At 41.3% G+C, this 12,651-nt stretch overlaps 5 protein-coding genes across 9 annotated transcripts in view; 4 read left to right on the forward strand and 1 right to left on the reverse strand.

Annotated features, from left to right (window-relative positions):
- The first annotated feature begins 4 nt into the window (after window positions 1-4).
- LOC104826475 (NDR1/HIN1-like protein 12) lies at window positions 5-1,950 on the forward strand. Its single transcript, XM_010559185.2, has 2 exons — window positions 5-70; window positions 964-1,950. Exons 1-2 carry the CDS (start codon window positions 5-7, stop codon window positions 1,783-1,785), a joined length of 888 nt encoding a protein of 295 aa, XP_010557487.2. The 3' UTR covers window positions 1,786-1,950.
- A 729-nt stretch (window positions 1,951-2,679) lies between these two features.
- On the forward strand, window positions 2,680-8,088 carry LOC104826477 (serrate RNA effector molecule-like). 3 transcript variants are annotated; one of them, XM_019204157.1, is made up of 13 exons: window positions 2,788-3,218; window positions 3,773-3,873; window positions 4,189-4,243; window positions 4,819-4,893; window positions 4,987-5,061; window positions 5,155-5,202; window positions 5,374-5,442; window positions 5,528-6,319; window positions 6,400-6,442; window positions 6,618-6,862; window positions 6,947-7,129; window positions 7,391-7,573; window positions 8,005-8,088. In XM_019204157.1, the coding sequence occupies exons 1-12, from the start codon at window positions 2,788-2,790 to the stop codon at window positions 7,449-7,451; spliced, it is 2,178 nt and encodes a 725-aa protein (XP_019059702.1). In that variant the 3' UTR covers window positions 7,452-7,573; window positions 8,005-8,088. The 3 variants fall into 3 exon arrangements, with proteins under 3 accessions (XP_010557491.1, XP_019059702.1, XP_019059701.1); XM_019204156.1 differs by lacking the exon at window positions 8,005-8,088 and adding an exon at window positions 7,676-7,840; XM_010559189.1 differs by lacking the exon at window positions 8,005-8,088 and having other exon boundaries at window positions 2,680-3,218; window positions 7,391-7,840.
- On the reverse strand, window positions 8,012-9,807 carry LOC104826476. Of its 3 annotated transcripts, none has more exons than XM_010559187.2 (2): window positions 8,331-9,807; window positions 8,012-8,101 (listed from the first exon to the last, which is right to left on the reverse strand). In XM_010559187.2, exon 1 carries the CDS (start codon window positions 9,629-9,631, stop codon window positions 8,372-8,374), a length of 1,260 nt encoding a protein of 419 aa, XP_010557489.1. In that variant the 5' UTR covers window positions 9,632-9,807; the 3' UTR covers window positions 8,012-8,101; window positions 8,331-8,371. The 3 variants fall into 3 exon arrangements, with proteins under 3 accessions (XP_010557489.1, XP_010557490.1, XP_010557488.1); XM_010559188.2 differs by having other exon boundaries at window positions 8,066-8,085; XM_010559186.2 differs by having other exon boundaries at window positions 8,087-8,202.
- A 579-nt stretch (window positions 9,808-10,386) lies between these two features.
- LOC104826478 (xylogen-like protein 11) lies at window positions 10,387-11,881 on the forward strand. The gene is made up of 3 exons (XM_010559190.2): window positions 10,387-10,909; window positions 11,215-11,265; window positions 11,615-11,881. The coding sequence occupies exons 1-3, from the start codon at window positions 10,531-10,533 to the stop codon at window positions 11,734-11,736; spliced, it is 552 nt and encodes a 183-aa protein (XP_010557492.1). The 5' UTR covers window positions 10,387-10,530; the 3' UTR covers window positions 11,737-11,881.
- Window positions 11,882-12,291: 410 nt separating this feature from the next.
- LOC104826479 (T-complex protein 1 subunit eta) overlaps window positions 12,292-12,651 on the forward strand; it is a 4,931-nt gene continuing 4,571 nt past the window's right edge. Inside the window, exons 1-2 of the mRNA XM_010559191.2 lie at window positions 12,292-12,421; window positions 12,550-12,649. Coding sequence (XP_010557493.1) covers window positions 12,407-12,421; window positions 12,550-12,649 — 115 coding nt within the window. The 5' untranslated portion in view covers window positions 12,292-12,406. The remainder of the gene's footprint in view (window positions 12,422-12,549; window positions 12,650-12,651) is intronic.

Consider the following 12,651-nt stretch of genomic DNA (forward strand, 5'->3'; position numbering starts at 1 on the left):
TTATATGCTAGTGTTTATGAATGTGCGTTGTCATGAGCGGGGAACAAAACAAACGGCGTTTTCTTCCAAGGTAACATTTATTCTCTCACTATTATTATGATTTTCTGCAAAAATAATAAGCATATAATCATTTTATAGTAATTTATTTGACATCATATTTATATTTGATACGTTGTATTCCAATTGTCCCGTTACATTCCAACTGAATATATAGGTTTTTATCAAGATTTATTTATAACCGGGCGGCCCACGGTTTTGAAAATATGAATTCGGAAGGAAATTCGCATATTCATCCTACTATATATTGAAAATAATTTGTTGCAAGAAATTTGGATCTAATGATCTCCGAATTTATTGTACTTAATAAGTTCATATGCAAGCACTTGTATCTAGATTACCAATTCATTTTTTTTTTCAATGCATGTATACATTTTTTCCTTTTTCGTTGCAAGGCTGCTGTGTATATAAATCTGTCCAAATTAATGATTTAAAAATATTATAAATGAATAAAATCACACACTTTTGTATAGCATGCCTTAATTCTTTGTATTCTCGATGATTTGTTAATTTATTGTAACTTAAATAACAAAGTTCAATTTCCAACATCATTATCAACATAATAATTAATAATTCATTACAATAAGAAAAATTGGTTTCCCACGGAATACACTTTTGGTTTGGACAGATTCATGCAATCACGTCTCCATTTACGGCTGTCTTTTTCTTTTTTTTAAAATTTTTTTTTAAAAACAAAACGCTGGATTTCAAGTGGGCCCTACAATTGCAGCTTCCTTTTAAAACCCTTTGTCCACGCGGCATTGCCAGCTCAGTTTCCGGGCTATCATATAAATGCTTCTCCGCATAACCGCTTCTATCAGATTCCGTTCACTGATTTTTTTTTTTTTTTTTTGTAAAATCAGATTTCAATTTTTTTTTTATAAACACTAATTTCTGATTTTGCAGTTACTGTTTGAGCTCTTATTCTCCGACATGGCGGAGCGAATCCATCCTGCCGATTCACCGCCTGAGAGCCTCGCCTCGGACCAGTTTTCCGGCCAATTCAGCTCCGGCGAATTCCCGAGAAAACCTACTCCTCCCCCGGGAACTTTCGTTATACAAGTCCCCAAGGATCAGATCTACCGCGTTCCACCGCCGGAGAACGCTCATCGCCTCCAATATCTCTCCCGGAAGAAACCGAATCGCAGTCGCTGCCGCTGCTGTTTCTGCTCCTTCGTCGCTGGAATTCTCATTCTCACCGTCGTCGCCGGGATCTCCGCCTCCGTACTCTACCTCGTCTACCGTCCCGAAATGCCGCGGTATTCCGTCGAAGGGATCTCGATCTCAGGCTTCAACGTGACGTCACCGTCCCCGATCTCGCCGAGATTTGACGTTACCTTCAGATCACAAAACGGTAACGGAAAAATCGGGATTTACTACGAGAAAGGAAGCTCCGTCGACGTTTACTACAACGATCTCGATCTCTGTAACGGAAAGTTACCGGCGTTTTACCAACCGGCGAAAAACGTGACGGTGTTTAAGACGGCGGTAACGGGAGAGAAGATACAGCTGATGAGGTCTATGCGGAAGGAAATGATAGACTGGCAGGGCAAGAAAACGGTGCCGTTTAAACTGAGTATCAGAGTTCCTGTGGGGATTGAAGTGGGTTCCGTTAAGTTGGGAACGGTCAACGTTAAAGTAAACTGTGATTTAACGGTGGATAATCTGACAAGAAAGTCGAGGATTGTGTCGACGAAGTGCAGTCACGACGTGGGTCTTTGGCGATAAAAAATACTTTTGTGTTTTCTTTTCTTTAAAGAAAAGAAAAGAAAAGACATAGTACAATGGCTGTTTGGTTGCAGTTTTTACGGTATTATTGGGTTTTGTTCTTGACATTTTTTGTTATTGAGAACAATATGAACTTGCGAATGAAAGTCAAATCCATTATATATATATATATATATATCCAATAATATAAATAATAAAAATATAATTAAATATGCAGGTATACATAATTGAGAAAACTCAAATCTCTATATAGGAACTATGTCCAAAATGATCCATTGTTTACAATAAAATTGGAAAAAGTGTGACTTCTCAAGAACCACGCAACCTAGTGACCATATGTCCATAGCGAGCAAGATGCGGGCAAGATCCGAGGCTTGGGTCCTATCGACTCGGGCGGCATATACTCGGCCGTTCCGGAGCACGTCGACCCCGTCCGACTCCGTAGCCTTGTGCATGCAAGAAATCGAAAAACTTCAGCTCGCATGTCTCTCCCGCCGCCTTGGATGGAAACGCGAGAACGTTGGCGGGCTTTATGTCGCAATGCACGTAGCCTTCTGCATGAAGAGCCACTACTCCACGCAGAATCATGTTTCCTTTATGGAAAAGGGATCACATTACATACCAGATAAGATTAGGATTTGGTGAAGCTTACTCAATTTAGGGTTTCATATACGTGTTTCTTGAGACAATTTATATTTTGACCCCAGTTAATTTTTAATAACTCCCTTGATCCGGAATCAGAGGGTTACAATGGGCCCATTTAATTTTTGAAATAATTTATATTTTGGGCCTTTATTAGGCCCAATTTGAGAGAACCCGACCCGGAATCAAAGGGTTAATTCATTAATACCCATTTCGGGTTTTTTCGATTTCTCCACTCCAGTTTAGCTTCTTTTCCAGAAAAAGGGAAACCTCAGAGACGAGTAACAGAACAAAAAAGGGGGGGAAGAAAGATTCGAGAAAGCTTTCCAATTCCATCTAGGGTTCCGTTCGTGTTCTCCAATGGCCGATGTTGCCGGCGATCCTACCGAATCCGTCGACCGTCAACCTCCGGAGAAGTCCACCTCTTCTCCGCCGCCTTCTCCTCCGGCGTCTTCTTCTCAGCCGTCGTCGCAGCAGGACCAGCAGCCGGCTCGCCTCCGCGAGAGAGATTCTCACGAACGGCATAACGACAGGGACATCGACCGCCCACCGCCGAATCGCCATGGCGTCGGAGATTACTACGAGCGTGACAGGGACCGTGAGCGTTCGCCGCTTCCGCCGCCGCGGAGGGAGTATAAGAGGCGGCCGAGCTTGAGTCCGCCGCCTTACCGAGACCGACGGTACTCACCTCCTCCGCGCCGGTCTCCGCCTTATAAGCGCAGGAGGGACGATAACGGGCATGATGGTCGCCGGGGTAGTCCTCGCGGTGGCTATGGGCCGCCGGACAGAAGGTGAATTTGTATCTTTTTACACAGCGTATTTCAAAGTACTGGGCATTTCTTCTCCTTTTGGAGGGTTCTTGATGGTTTGGTCTGAAATGCAAGTTTTTCTATGCCTGTCATATAATTTCTGAAGTAAATAAGGATAATTTTGACTCGAGGTTTGAGTTTTAGTGGGTGGAAGTTCTACAGAAATGACGAAAAAGATTAAGCAGAAAATAGAATGGCAAGAATGATCAGATTAATTGCCGTGTTATGTGTATTGGTTATCTGTTCTACTGATCTACTATTGAATTTTTCCTTGCTTCCCAGCCGCAGTTGTCTGTCTATATCAATTAGAATTCTGATCTTGTTCTTGAACAAGGTTGCTTAATTGCATTTAAAAGTGTGGTTAGCTGAAAGATTTCTTTTCTCTCCTTTTTTCATTCAGATTTTATGATTGTCACAGATTTTTTCCCCTCTATTGTTATACCATTGTTATTTCCATTCCTTTTTTAGTTTTTTATTCCTTTTAAATTATTTGGGTTTTCTAATCAGCATTCCAATTTTTTCTTCTGTTGTGACAGGTTTGGATATGACTATGGAGGAGGATACAACCGTGAAATGGGTGGGAGGCCGGGCTACCCCGATGATAGGCCCCATGGCCGATATATGGGTCGCTATCAAGGTTTGACCTCCATTGCTTATGTGTTTAAGGTGCTTGTCAGAAAGATTCAGCTAGACTCGATCACAAGTTATCTGTTATTTTGTCTTATAAGATTTGTTGAAACATCTCTATTCTTGGACGATCTTGTAAAACCCTAGCTGAGTTTGAGTGGAGTTTACAAGCCTTTATTGACCAAAGCTTGATTGTTGCTCTCTCTGCAATGAGATAAAAACATTTGGAGCCGTGAATTGGAAGTCCATTAGTTGAATCAATATAAATTATATAATCTCTGATATTTATCTGAAGTTTTGTGTCTATTCAATTCAATCACAACAGACTGGAATGGAGGCCCTGGAGGTTACGGTGATGCTTCTAACAGTGGAAGTGCAAGGTTAGGGTTCAGTAATGTTTGCTAAATGTGTTTGTTTTCCCTTTACTTTGGTCCCTGCCTCATCTTTGTTTCGTTGTGCTATTGGAGGCCTAACAAAGAGACGATTATATATGTCTTATAATTGTTCTTTTCTCTAATCTGACATCTCTGCAACAATACATGAAAAAAGTGAAATATATCCTTTGTAGGGAGGTTTTACATGTTGGAAGAAATGGAATTACTAGCTTGTAAAAATGCTGATGTTATGAGGACTGGAATGTTAAAATGAAGTGTTGGCATACAGTTGATCAGTTTATATGGTAATTCTGTCAGAACATCCTGTTGTGAATCTATGCAATCTGAAAGCTAAAGTGAGTTTTTTGACAATTCTATTGGTCAGTAGCTATTCTGGTAGAGTTCCTGTTTTTGACAAGAAGTCTATTCTTTTTGTTTGAAAAAAATTCTGTAGATTGAGAACTTTCTTTTGCTGCTAAAGTGAGATTTTTCCAATGTTTATGCTTCTGGGGACTTTCTTTTGCTGCTACTTCTGTTGAGTTGCATTTAACAAATAATTATGGCTTATGACTTTTGCCCAGGGAAGGCTTAATGTCATACAAACAGTTTATTCAGGAGTTGGAAGATGATGTGCTGCCATCCGAGGCCGAACACAGGTATTGTTGTAGATAACTTTGGTTCCTTGGAGTTCGGACCCTCTGTCTTCAAGCTTTTGAATCAATGGTGATTTTTTTGCTTCTTTGATGCAGATATCAAGAATATAAGTCTGAGTTTATCACAACTCAAAAACGTGTCTTCTTTGATGCTCACAAAGAAGAAGAATGGTGCTTTTGCTAACTGTTTCCTCTTTTTTCCCTTTCTTCTTGGAAATTCTGCGAGCCTACCTGTTAATATGTTTGTGTATGTAATGAGTGCAGGTTGAAAGACAAATATCATCCGACAAATCTGCTCTCTGTTATCGAAAGGTGGGTTCCAGAGTGATTTATATCGGTTAGAGTCACACTTAGCGCCTGTGGCTGTGTTGTATCAAACTAGTATTATCCAGTAATACTTGTACTCTTGTTCCCTTATTGGTTTTCTTCTTATTTATCCTTTTCTACGATATGGTTCTGAATATACCTCGTGGAAATTGTAAGGAGGAATGAACTTGCACGGAAGGTGGCGAAGGATTTCTTACTTGATTTGCAAAGTGGGAAGCTTGACTTGTAAGATCATTGCCTTTTCGTTAACTTACATTCATGTTTATGTTGTTAAAACTGAGTCTAATGGTTTCCCTTCGATCTGTTGCAGAGGTCCTGGAGTGACAGCATTGAATAAATCTGGGCAGACAAGTGAACCAAACTCGGAGGATGAGGCAGATGGTGGCAGTAAAAGGAGAAGACATGCTAGAGGACCTGCTAAAGAAACTGATCTTCTTTCAGCCGCGCCCAAAGCTCACTCTGTCAGTTCTGATCAAAGAAGAGTCCTAGTTGACATTGAACAAGCACAAGTGCTTGTGCGCAAGTTAGATTCTGAAAAAGGAATAGTGGAAAATGTTTTATCTGGCTCAGATAATGAGAAATCGGGTAGAGATAAGTTACACAGTGGCTCCAGTGGTCCAGTTATAATCATAAGGGGGTTAACCTCTGTGAAAGGACTTGAGGGTGTAGAATTGCTTGATACTCTTGTAACTTATCTTTGGCGTGTTCATGGTGTGGATTATTATGGAATGAATGAAACGAATGAAGCTAAGGGTTTGAGGCACGTGAGAGCAGAAGGAAAAGGTTCTGATGTAAACGGGGATGAGTGGGAAAAGAAACTCGACTCACATTGGCAGGAGAGGCTGAAAGGTCAAGATCCTATGGAAGTTATGGCTGCCAAAGAGAAAATAGATGCTGCTGCTGTTGAAGTTTTAGATCCATATGTTCGAAAGATCAGGGATGAGAAGTATGGTTGGAAATATGGTTGTGGAGCCAAGGGCTGCACGAAGCTGTTTCATGCAGCTGACTTTGTGCATAAACATCTCAAACTGAAACACCCTGAACTTGTGATGGAGCTGACTGCCAAAGTGCGGGATGAGTTGTATTTCCAGAATTATATGAAGTATGTATGGTAATCTCTCTGATATCCTCCTCTTTCCTTGTGGATGGATTCTAAATGAAAATTTTGTGTACTTTCTGCAGTGATCCCAATGCTCCGGGTGGACAACCCGTGATGCAGCAACAGGTACACTTCACTACATTAGCTCCTTCTGCATCCACTCTTAGACATCTCGGGATTTTATTTGAAATATTCATGGATTTGCTGTGCACAAAGCATCACCCCGAGTGGTTGTCAAAATCGTTTTCTGAGATAATTTTATTTTAACTTTTCTAACTCAGATAGACTTTCCATTTGACAGAGGGACAGACCTTTTAGACGCAAACCGGGTATAGAAAGCAGACTGAGGGATGACCGGGGACGCAGAGAGCGGGAAGGGCAGGCAAATGGTAACGACAGATTTGATCAATCAGACAATCATCGGCCGGATGATGGTGATGCTCCTGATGGAGGAAATCCCGATGAAGCTGGATATGATGCTTTTGGCGGACCCTTCTCCTCTGACATTCCTCCACCACCAGTACTGATGCCTGTTCCTGGTGCTGGGTAGGTCTAAAACTTCTTGACCTGTAGACTGAAAAAGGTCAATATATTTATTAATCATATCGTTGTTTGGCATTTTTTTGACAGCCCCCTTGGGCCATTTGTCCCCGCACCACCAGAAGTTGCAATGCAGATGTTCAGAGACCAAAGTGGCCCTCCTCCCCCACTTGAAGGTAGCGGTAGAGGTGGAAGATCTGGACCTCCAGTGGGTGGACCGGCCCCTTTTCTTTTGCAACCATCGTTCAGACAGGACCCTAGACGGTTACGCAGGTAGTAACTAACTACTCATTATGCTAAAAGTTCGATCTAGATGTTAGTGATTCGTCGAACGTTCATCATGGTGCGTGGCGTGCATTTTATAAACTGTCGATGAATTCATGCATAAAAGTTGCCACAGATACGGAGCTCCACCTTTTGTTTATTCTGAAACTGTTCTCTTACTGCACCTATATTTATGAACTATACTAGGACATGAATGCGCTTTAGTGAGGTTCTGACGTTTTCATGTCACAATGCAAAACTCATGAGCAGCTACCAAGATCTAGATGTGCCCGAGGAAGAGGTCACTGTTATTGATTACAGGACCTTGTAGAGAGAAGAGGTTCAGAAGCTATCATAAGTTAATCTTGTCCGAGACGGGAAATTATACGAGCATCTGCTACGGGGCACCGCCCAAATATCGGCAAAGGGAAAATGAGAATACAGGAAGACAGTGTAAGCTCCCTCCAAAATGCCATTTTGGTTCTCTTTCTGTTCTTAGTGTGTATTCTCCCCTTATGTTTTAGTGACGGAAAGAGGGTTTGTTTGCTGCAGCAGTGGGGGGATATTAGACTTTGGAGGAATTTGTCTACACTGTAAAATTGGGGGATCTGTCTCTGTAAAGCTGCTTTTTTTGTCTTGAGCACATGGAGATTGATTTCCAATGTCGATTTTGGTATTGTAACTTATACATGCATATAACTAGAGAGACCCTAACAACCAGTACAAGCATCAAAAGATATACCACGGACATTTTTTCTAGGATTCCAACCCGTGATCCTCTCGGTCGAAATTTTACCTATCTGAATACGTGATTATCTGACCTGATATAACGATATCCGGAATTCCCCGGGGATAAACCCTTGGAATGGTTTTTCTTCCTACAGGATGATCCATGGAAGACTCACTTGAGCACTTCAAGAAGTAAAGCATGCGATAGAATTTGGAGCAGAAGACAGTGGAGTTCTCTACAAATTTGAAAACCTGCCGTAATTTGGTACATTTATGATCATGGAAGTAAACATAAGAAAGAGAACGCAACCCCCCTAATTTCACAGGACATGTCTAACAATTCTTCTACCGCCCTGACAAATAAATAATCGATAACGGTTATTTTCTTTGACATAAACATCATGGAAGCATTGAGGCTCCAATCAATACGAGCTATGAGCAATCAAAATCTTCGTTTATGGAGCTGTAAGAGTAATATTACCTTTGTCCTTTTTCTTTTTTCATCAAAAGGCCCTGCCTTTGTTAAATTCTTGTTGGCTTTTGCAAAACCGCTGAGAGATACACCTTGGATTTGCCCGAACCAGCTGCATCGACTTTCTCTCCTACGACCCATTTTAGCTTTTTATACCCAAACCTCTCGATTAAATGCGTTAGATCCTTCTTCTTCTCGTCACTTGCGCAGTAGAAGTTGTCCAACCAGAACAATCCACCAGGTTTCAAGATCCGGTCAAGGTCAAACATCAAGAACTCCAACTTCTCTGGCTTCCCCCCGACATCCAACCCACTCGAGGCATGAATAAGATCAAACACATTGTCATAGAAAGGAAATCTGTGATCCAAGCTTAAGAACAATGGGAAAAGCCCTCTTGCAGCTATGAACTCACTAAAGGGGGCACCGGCGTTCAACGAGTTGGTGATAATCGTGACATTCTTCTCAGCCATTCTTGCGGCAAAAGTCCCAGATCCGCCACTGATATCGAACCCGATTCGAATTTTTCCACCGCCTAGACCCAAAACATCATCTATCAAGAAATCATTCTTCCCCCTAACCTTAACAAACCTATCTTTCTCATAGCTACCAGACAAATCAAAGCAACCGGCACAGTCTGAGCCCAATTTCTTGCCCTTTAAGCAATCAAAGCTCTTGCAACCAATGCCACTCCAGTTAACACTCTTATTACTCACAGGTCTCCACAAGGAATCAGGGAAATGCCTCAGATCCGACTTATGCACAGTCTTAGCCAAGCATCGGCGACGCGGCAACGGCTCGCAGCCACGGAGAATCAGCTTCTCGGCAAGGCTCCAATCATCAGGACATCTATCGAACACCTTGTACGCCATATACTGAGACAGCAAATCTGAGGACTTTAGGCATGAATGCCCGACGGAAGCAACCATTTCCGTGATCCCAGTTCGAGAATCTTTGCCCAAAGGAAGCTGATGATGCTGTAGGAACAATTTCAGCTCTTGGGCAATGTTGGGTCGGGAGAGATCGATGGATTCGTAACCCAGGAGCTGTTTCTCCATCTGGGCAAGCTTGCGTTGCGAAGAATCGATCTCGCGGAGGATGAGAGAGAGATGCTGAGAGACAAGGGAGATGTTGTTGGAGTTGAGGAGGTGAGACGGCGCGTGGGATTGGGAGTGGGAGGAGAAGGCGTAGAGGGCGAAGAGGTTGGTCGTGACGACGGAGAAGAGCATGAGAAGGTTGACGGCGGAGGAGCAGACGGTCGATCGCCGGAATCTGGCGGTGCCCTCGCCGATCTTGAGGGACACAGATCCCATCTTGCGATGATCTGCAACACTGGAGAGAGAGAGAGAGAGAGAGAGAGAGAGAATACGGTTTTTTACTTCGGGTTCGAAGACATGTGAGTCCGAGAGTGTGGTTTTCCACTCCTCTTCCGTGTGCGAAGAGAGAGAGAGAGAGATGTCGGTGACATTTGACGGGTACAGAAAATAATGATAATTTTACAATTTGGATCTGTAAGCCCTAATTTTACTGACAAAAAGTTTTTGATAGAATTGGGATCATCTTTTGCATCCGGAGACTGGAAAATGGCTTTGGATCTCTGTTTGGTATCTGATTCTCATAACACAGTTTCAGGAATTTATTGCAATCTTCATCGACTGCAAGAATGATATCTCATAATTCAGGAATGATATATATATATGGTGTGTGAGTTGTTACAAAAAGATGAATGTGGTATATATATACACAACAGATTATATTTGTTTTGTATTTTCTTAGATGAAGATTTATTTGGATTAACGGGTAATTGAGGTTTTAAATGTATTTTTCTTTAGACGAAGTTTTTTTTTCTTTACCTTTTTAATAAATTACATAAAATTATTTTTAGATTAAGGAGGATAGCTGAACATATACATACAACAAATATATACACACACATAGGTATATATGATAGAATATACACATATATATTGTATATATACCAATGAATGTATGTGTATATATGTATGTGTGTTTATCTATCCATATGCATATTTATGAATGTATATATATGATTGTGTATACACTGTGTCTCTCCCTTTTCACAAACAGTGAAAGAGTTCCCATTTGTTTTATACTTTTACGTCACTGTCCCTACAATTACGAATCATTCATCCACACCCCCCCAAAACCCCAAACTTTCATCTCCCATCTCAGATCCGATCGCATTCACCTCATGGCCACCGCCGACATTGTCCCCGTCCTCATCCTCCTTCTCTCACTCTCCTACGGCGGCGCGTGGGCTCAGTCTCCGCCTGCACCGGAACCCTCATCCGCTGCCGCCGACGGGCCTTCACCGCCTGCCAACTGCTTGAGGAGGATGCTGAACGTGTCGGACTGCCTCTCGTATGTTCAGGTTGGAAGCAACGAGACGAAGCCCGACGGCGCGTGTTGTCCGGAGCTCGCCGGAATGGTCGAGAGCTCGCCGGAGTGTGTATGTAACCTGCTCGGCGGTGGAGCGTCGGCGCGTTTCGGAGTGAAGCTCGACAAACAGAGGGCTATGGAGCTTCCCTCTGTTTGCGGCGTTGCTCCTCCGTCGCCGAGCCTGTGCTCAGGTATGCTATATTTTGAATTATTTTCTCCTGACCGTTGGATCTGTATCTGATAATCGATCGAACGGCTAATACACGAGTCTATGGTGCGCTTCTCCGCATACAACTATTTCCCCAAACTCTTTTTTATCTTCTCTTTCTAACTTTAGAGGTTTTCCTTTTCACCCCCTCAGTTTCTTAAATATTTCTTTTCACCCCTCAATTTCTTAATTCATGGGTTATCTTTCGACGTATGCATACAACATTCAAATATTTCCAATTTTTACGGCGAAATAATTGGATAATTGTCGCGCTTCCTTTGATTACAGTGTTGGGTTTTCCGGCGGATTCTCCGGCAGGAAGTGAAGGTTCATCCTCAGGTATGTATTTTCCGACATCATCATTCAAACGAAATATTTCAATAATCTATCTGATCCCTTGGTTCAAATTTCGGTTTGAACAATTAGGAGAACATTTGATCGGTGGATCCATGAAGTAAAAACATTTGGTGCATTTATTTATTCTCACTAAATTACAAAAAAAAAATGCTAATATACCGTCTGTTTATTCTTAAACAAATCCAAACAAATTTATCCTATTGTTTGAGTAATCTTTTAATTTATTGAATCACCTTTTAAAGTGACCATATTAGTTTTAATAAAAAGAACTTCGAATACGAGAATTTTTTTTAAAAAAATAATGAATTTAAAAATCTATTTTGTTTTTCAGATTCTCAGACATCATCAGAAGGAGGCGGCAACAAAAACGGAAGTTCGACCGTACAAATCTTTGCAGGATTGGTCCTTCGTACACTTCTTCTGTTGGTCGGAGTCATTGCAATTCCCATTTAACTTCATAAAAAAAAATCATTTGTTTGGTTACCATCATTACATATTCGACATTATATGAATGCCAATTTACTAATACTATATTTTGGTCCGATTATATTTTCCAAATGAACGGAGAAATCTATGTAAATATTTTTCTCCGAGTGAAGACCAAATCCAAAATTAAAAGGAGTTTTGTTCCCAATCTTACCGATTAAACTATGCAATGTTGAGTTATTCATACCATGTTGAATTCCATGAACTAAAAAAAGGAAATTAAGCAATTTTGTGTTCTTTTATCCTTTCAATCAAAACAAAAAAAAAAATAATCAAATACAAATTGAAATTCCCCCAAAAAAACTAAAGTTCTGTAAAGCGAGTTCTAAACGGGACATCACACCACAACAAATGGAATGCAATCAAAATCGTCATTTCGTTTGTTATAATTTTAAAATTTTTTATGAATATTTTTGGAAATTGTTAAAATTTGAAAAATAGTTTTATGTATTAATTTTACTACAAATTAATGTGTGGATGGATTTATGTGATTTAATTAAAAAAACACAGTTGCCTTTGGGGCAGGAGAGTGCAGAAAGCGCCTGAAAACTATCTCCACTCTTTCTCAGATCAAACCCAAAACCAAAAACCCTAGCTTTCTCTCTCATCCATTTCTCTCCCTCCTCGAGCATCTACAATGGCTGCGATGATGGTATGTTCTCCTCTCTGTGTTCTGTTCCATGTCGCTTTCTTTCTCTCTCTCTATCTTTTTCTCGTTCGCGCATATCTATGTCTATATGCTGATTCGACGTCGTTGTGTTCGCCCGATTTCGCGAGCAGCAACCGCAAATCATTCTGTTGAAGGAAGGTACGGACACGTCGCAGGGGAAGCCGCAGCTTGTGAGCAACATCAATGCGTGCACGGCGGTTGCCGACGTGGTC

This window comes from Tarenaya hassleriana, unplaced genomic scaffold (genome assembly GCF_000463585.1).
Source record: "Tarenaya hassleriana unplaced genomic scaffold, ASM46358v1 Cleome5, whole genome shotgun sequence".
Taxonomy (NCBI): domain Eukaryota; kingdom Viridiplantae; phylum Streptophyta; class Magnoliopsida; order Brassicales; family Cleomaceae; genus Tarenaya; species Tarenaya hassleriana.

Excerpts from the sequence above, each read along its gene's own strand:
- LOC104826476 (XM_010559187.2), bottom strand. The coding sequence starts at position 9,631 with ATGGGATCTGTGTCCCTCAAGATCGGCGAGGGCACCGCCAGATTCCGG.
- LOC104826475 (XM_010559185.2), top strand. The coding sequence starts at position 5 with ATGCTAGTGTTTATGAATGTGCGTTGTCATGAGCGGGGAACAAAACAA. Across the intron at positions 71-963 it reads AAACGGCGTTTTCTTCCAAG|TTACTGTTTGAGCTCTTATT; the intron begins GTAACATTTATT and ends CTGATTTTGCAG.
- LOC104826478 (XM_010559190.2), top strand. The coding sequence starts at position 10,531 with ATGGCCACCGCCGACATTGTCCCCGTCCTCATCCTCCTTCTCTCACTC. Across the intron at positions 10,910-11,214 it reads GTCGCCGAGCCTGTGCTCAG|TGTTGGGTTTTCCGGCGGAT; the intron begins GTATGCTATATT and ends CTTTGATTACAG. Across the intron at positions 11,266-11,614 it reads AAGTGAAGGTTCATCCTCAG|ATTCTCAGACATCATCAGAA; the intron begins GTATGTATTTTC and ends TTTGTTTTTCAG.
- LOC104826477 (XM_010559189.1), top strand. The coding sequence starts at position 2,788 with ATGGCCGATGTTGCCGGCGATCCTACCGAATCCGTCGACCGTCAACCT. Across the intron at positions 5,443-5,527 it reads CAAAGTGGGAAGCTTGACTT|AGGTCCTGGAGTGACAGCAT; the intron begins GTAAGATCATTG and ends GATCTGTTGCAG. Across the intron at positions 6,863-6,946 it reads ATGCCTGTTCCTGGTGCTGG|CCCCCTTGGGCCATTTGTCC; the intron begins GTAGGTCTAAAA and ends TTTTTTTGACAG.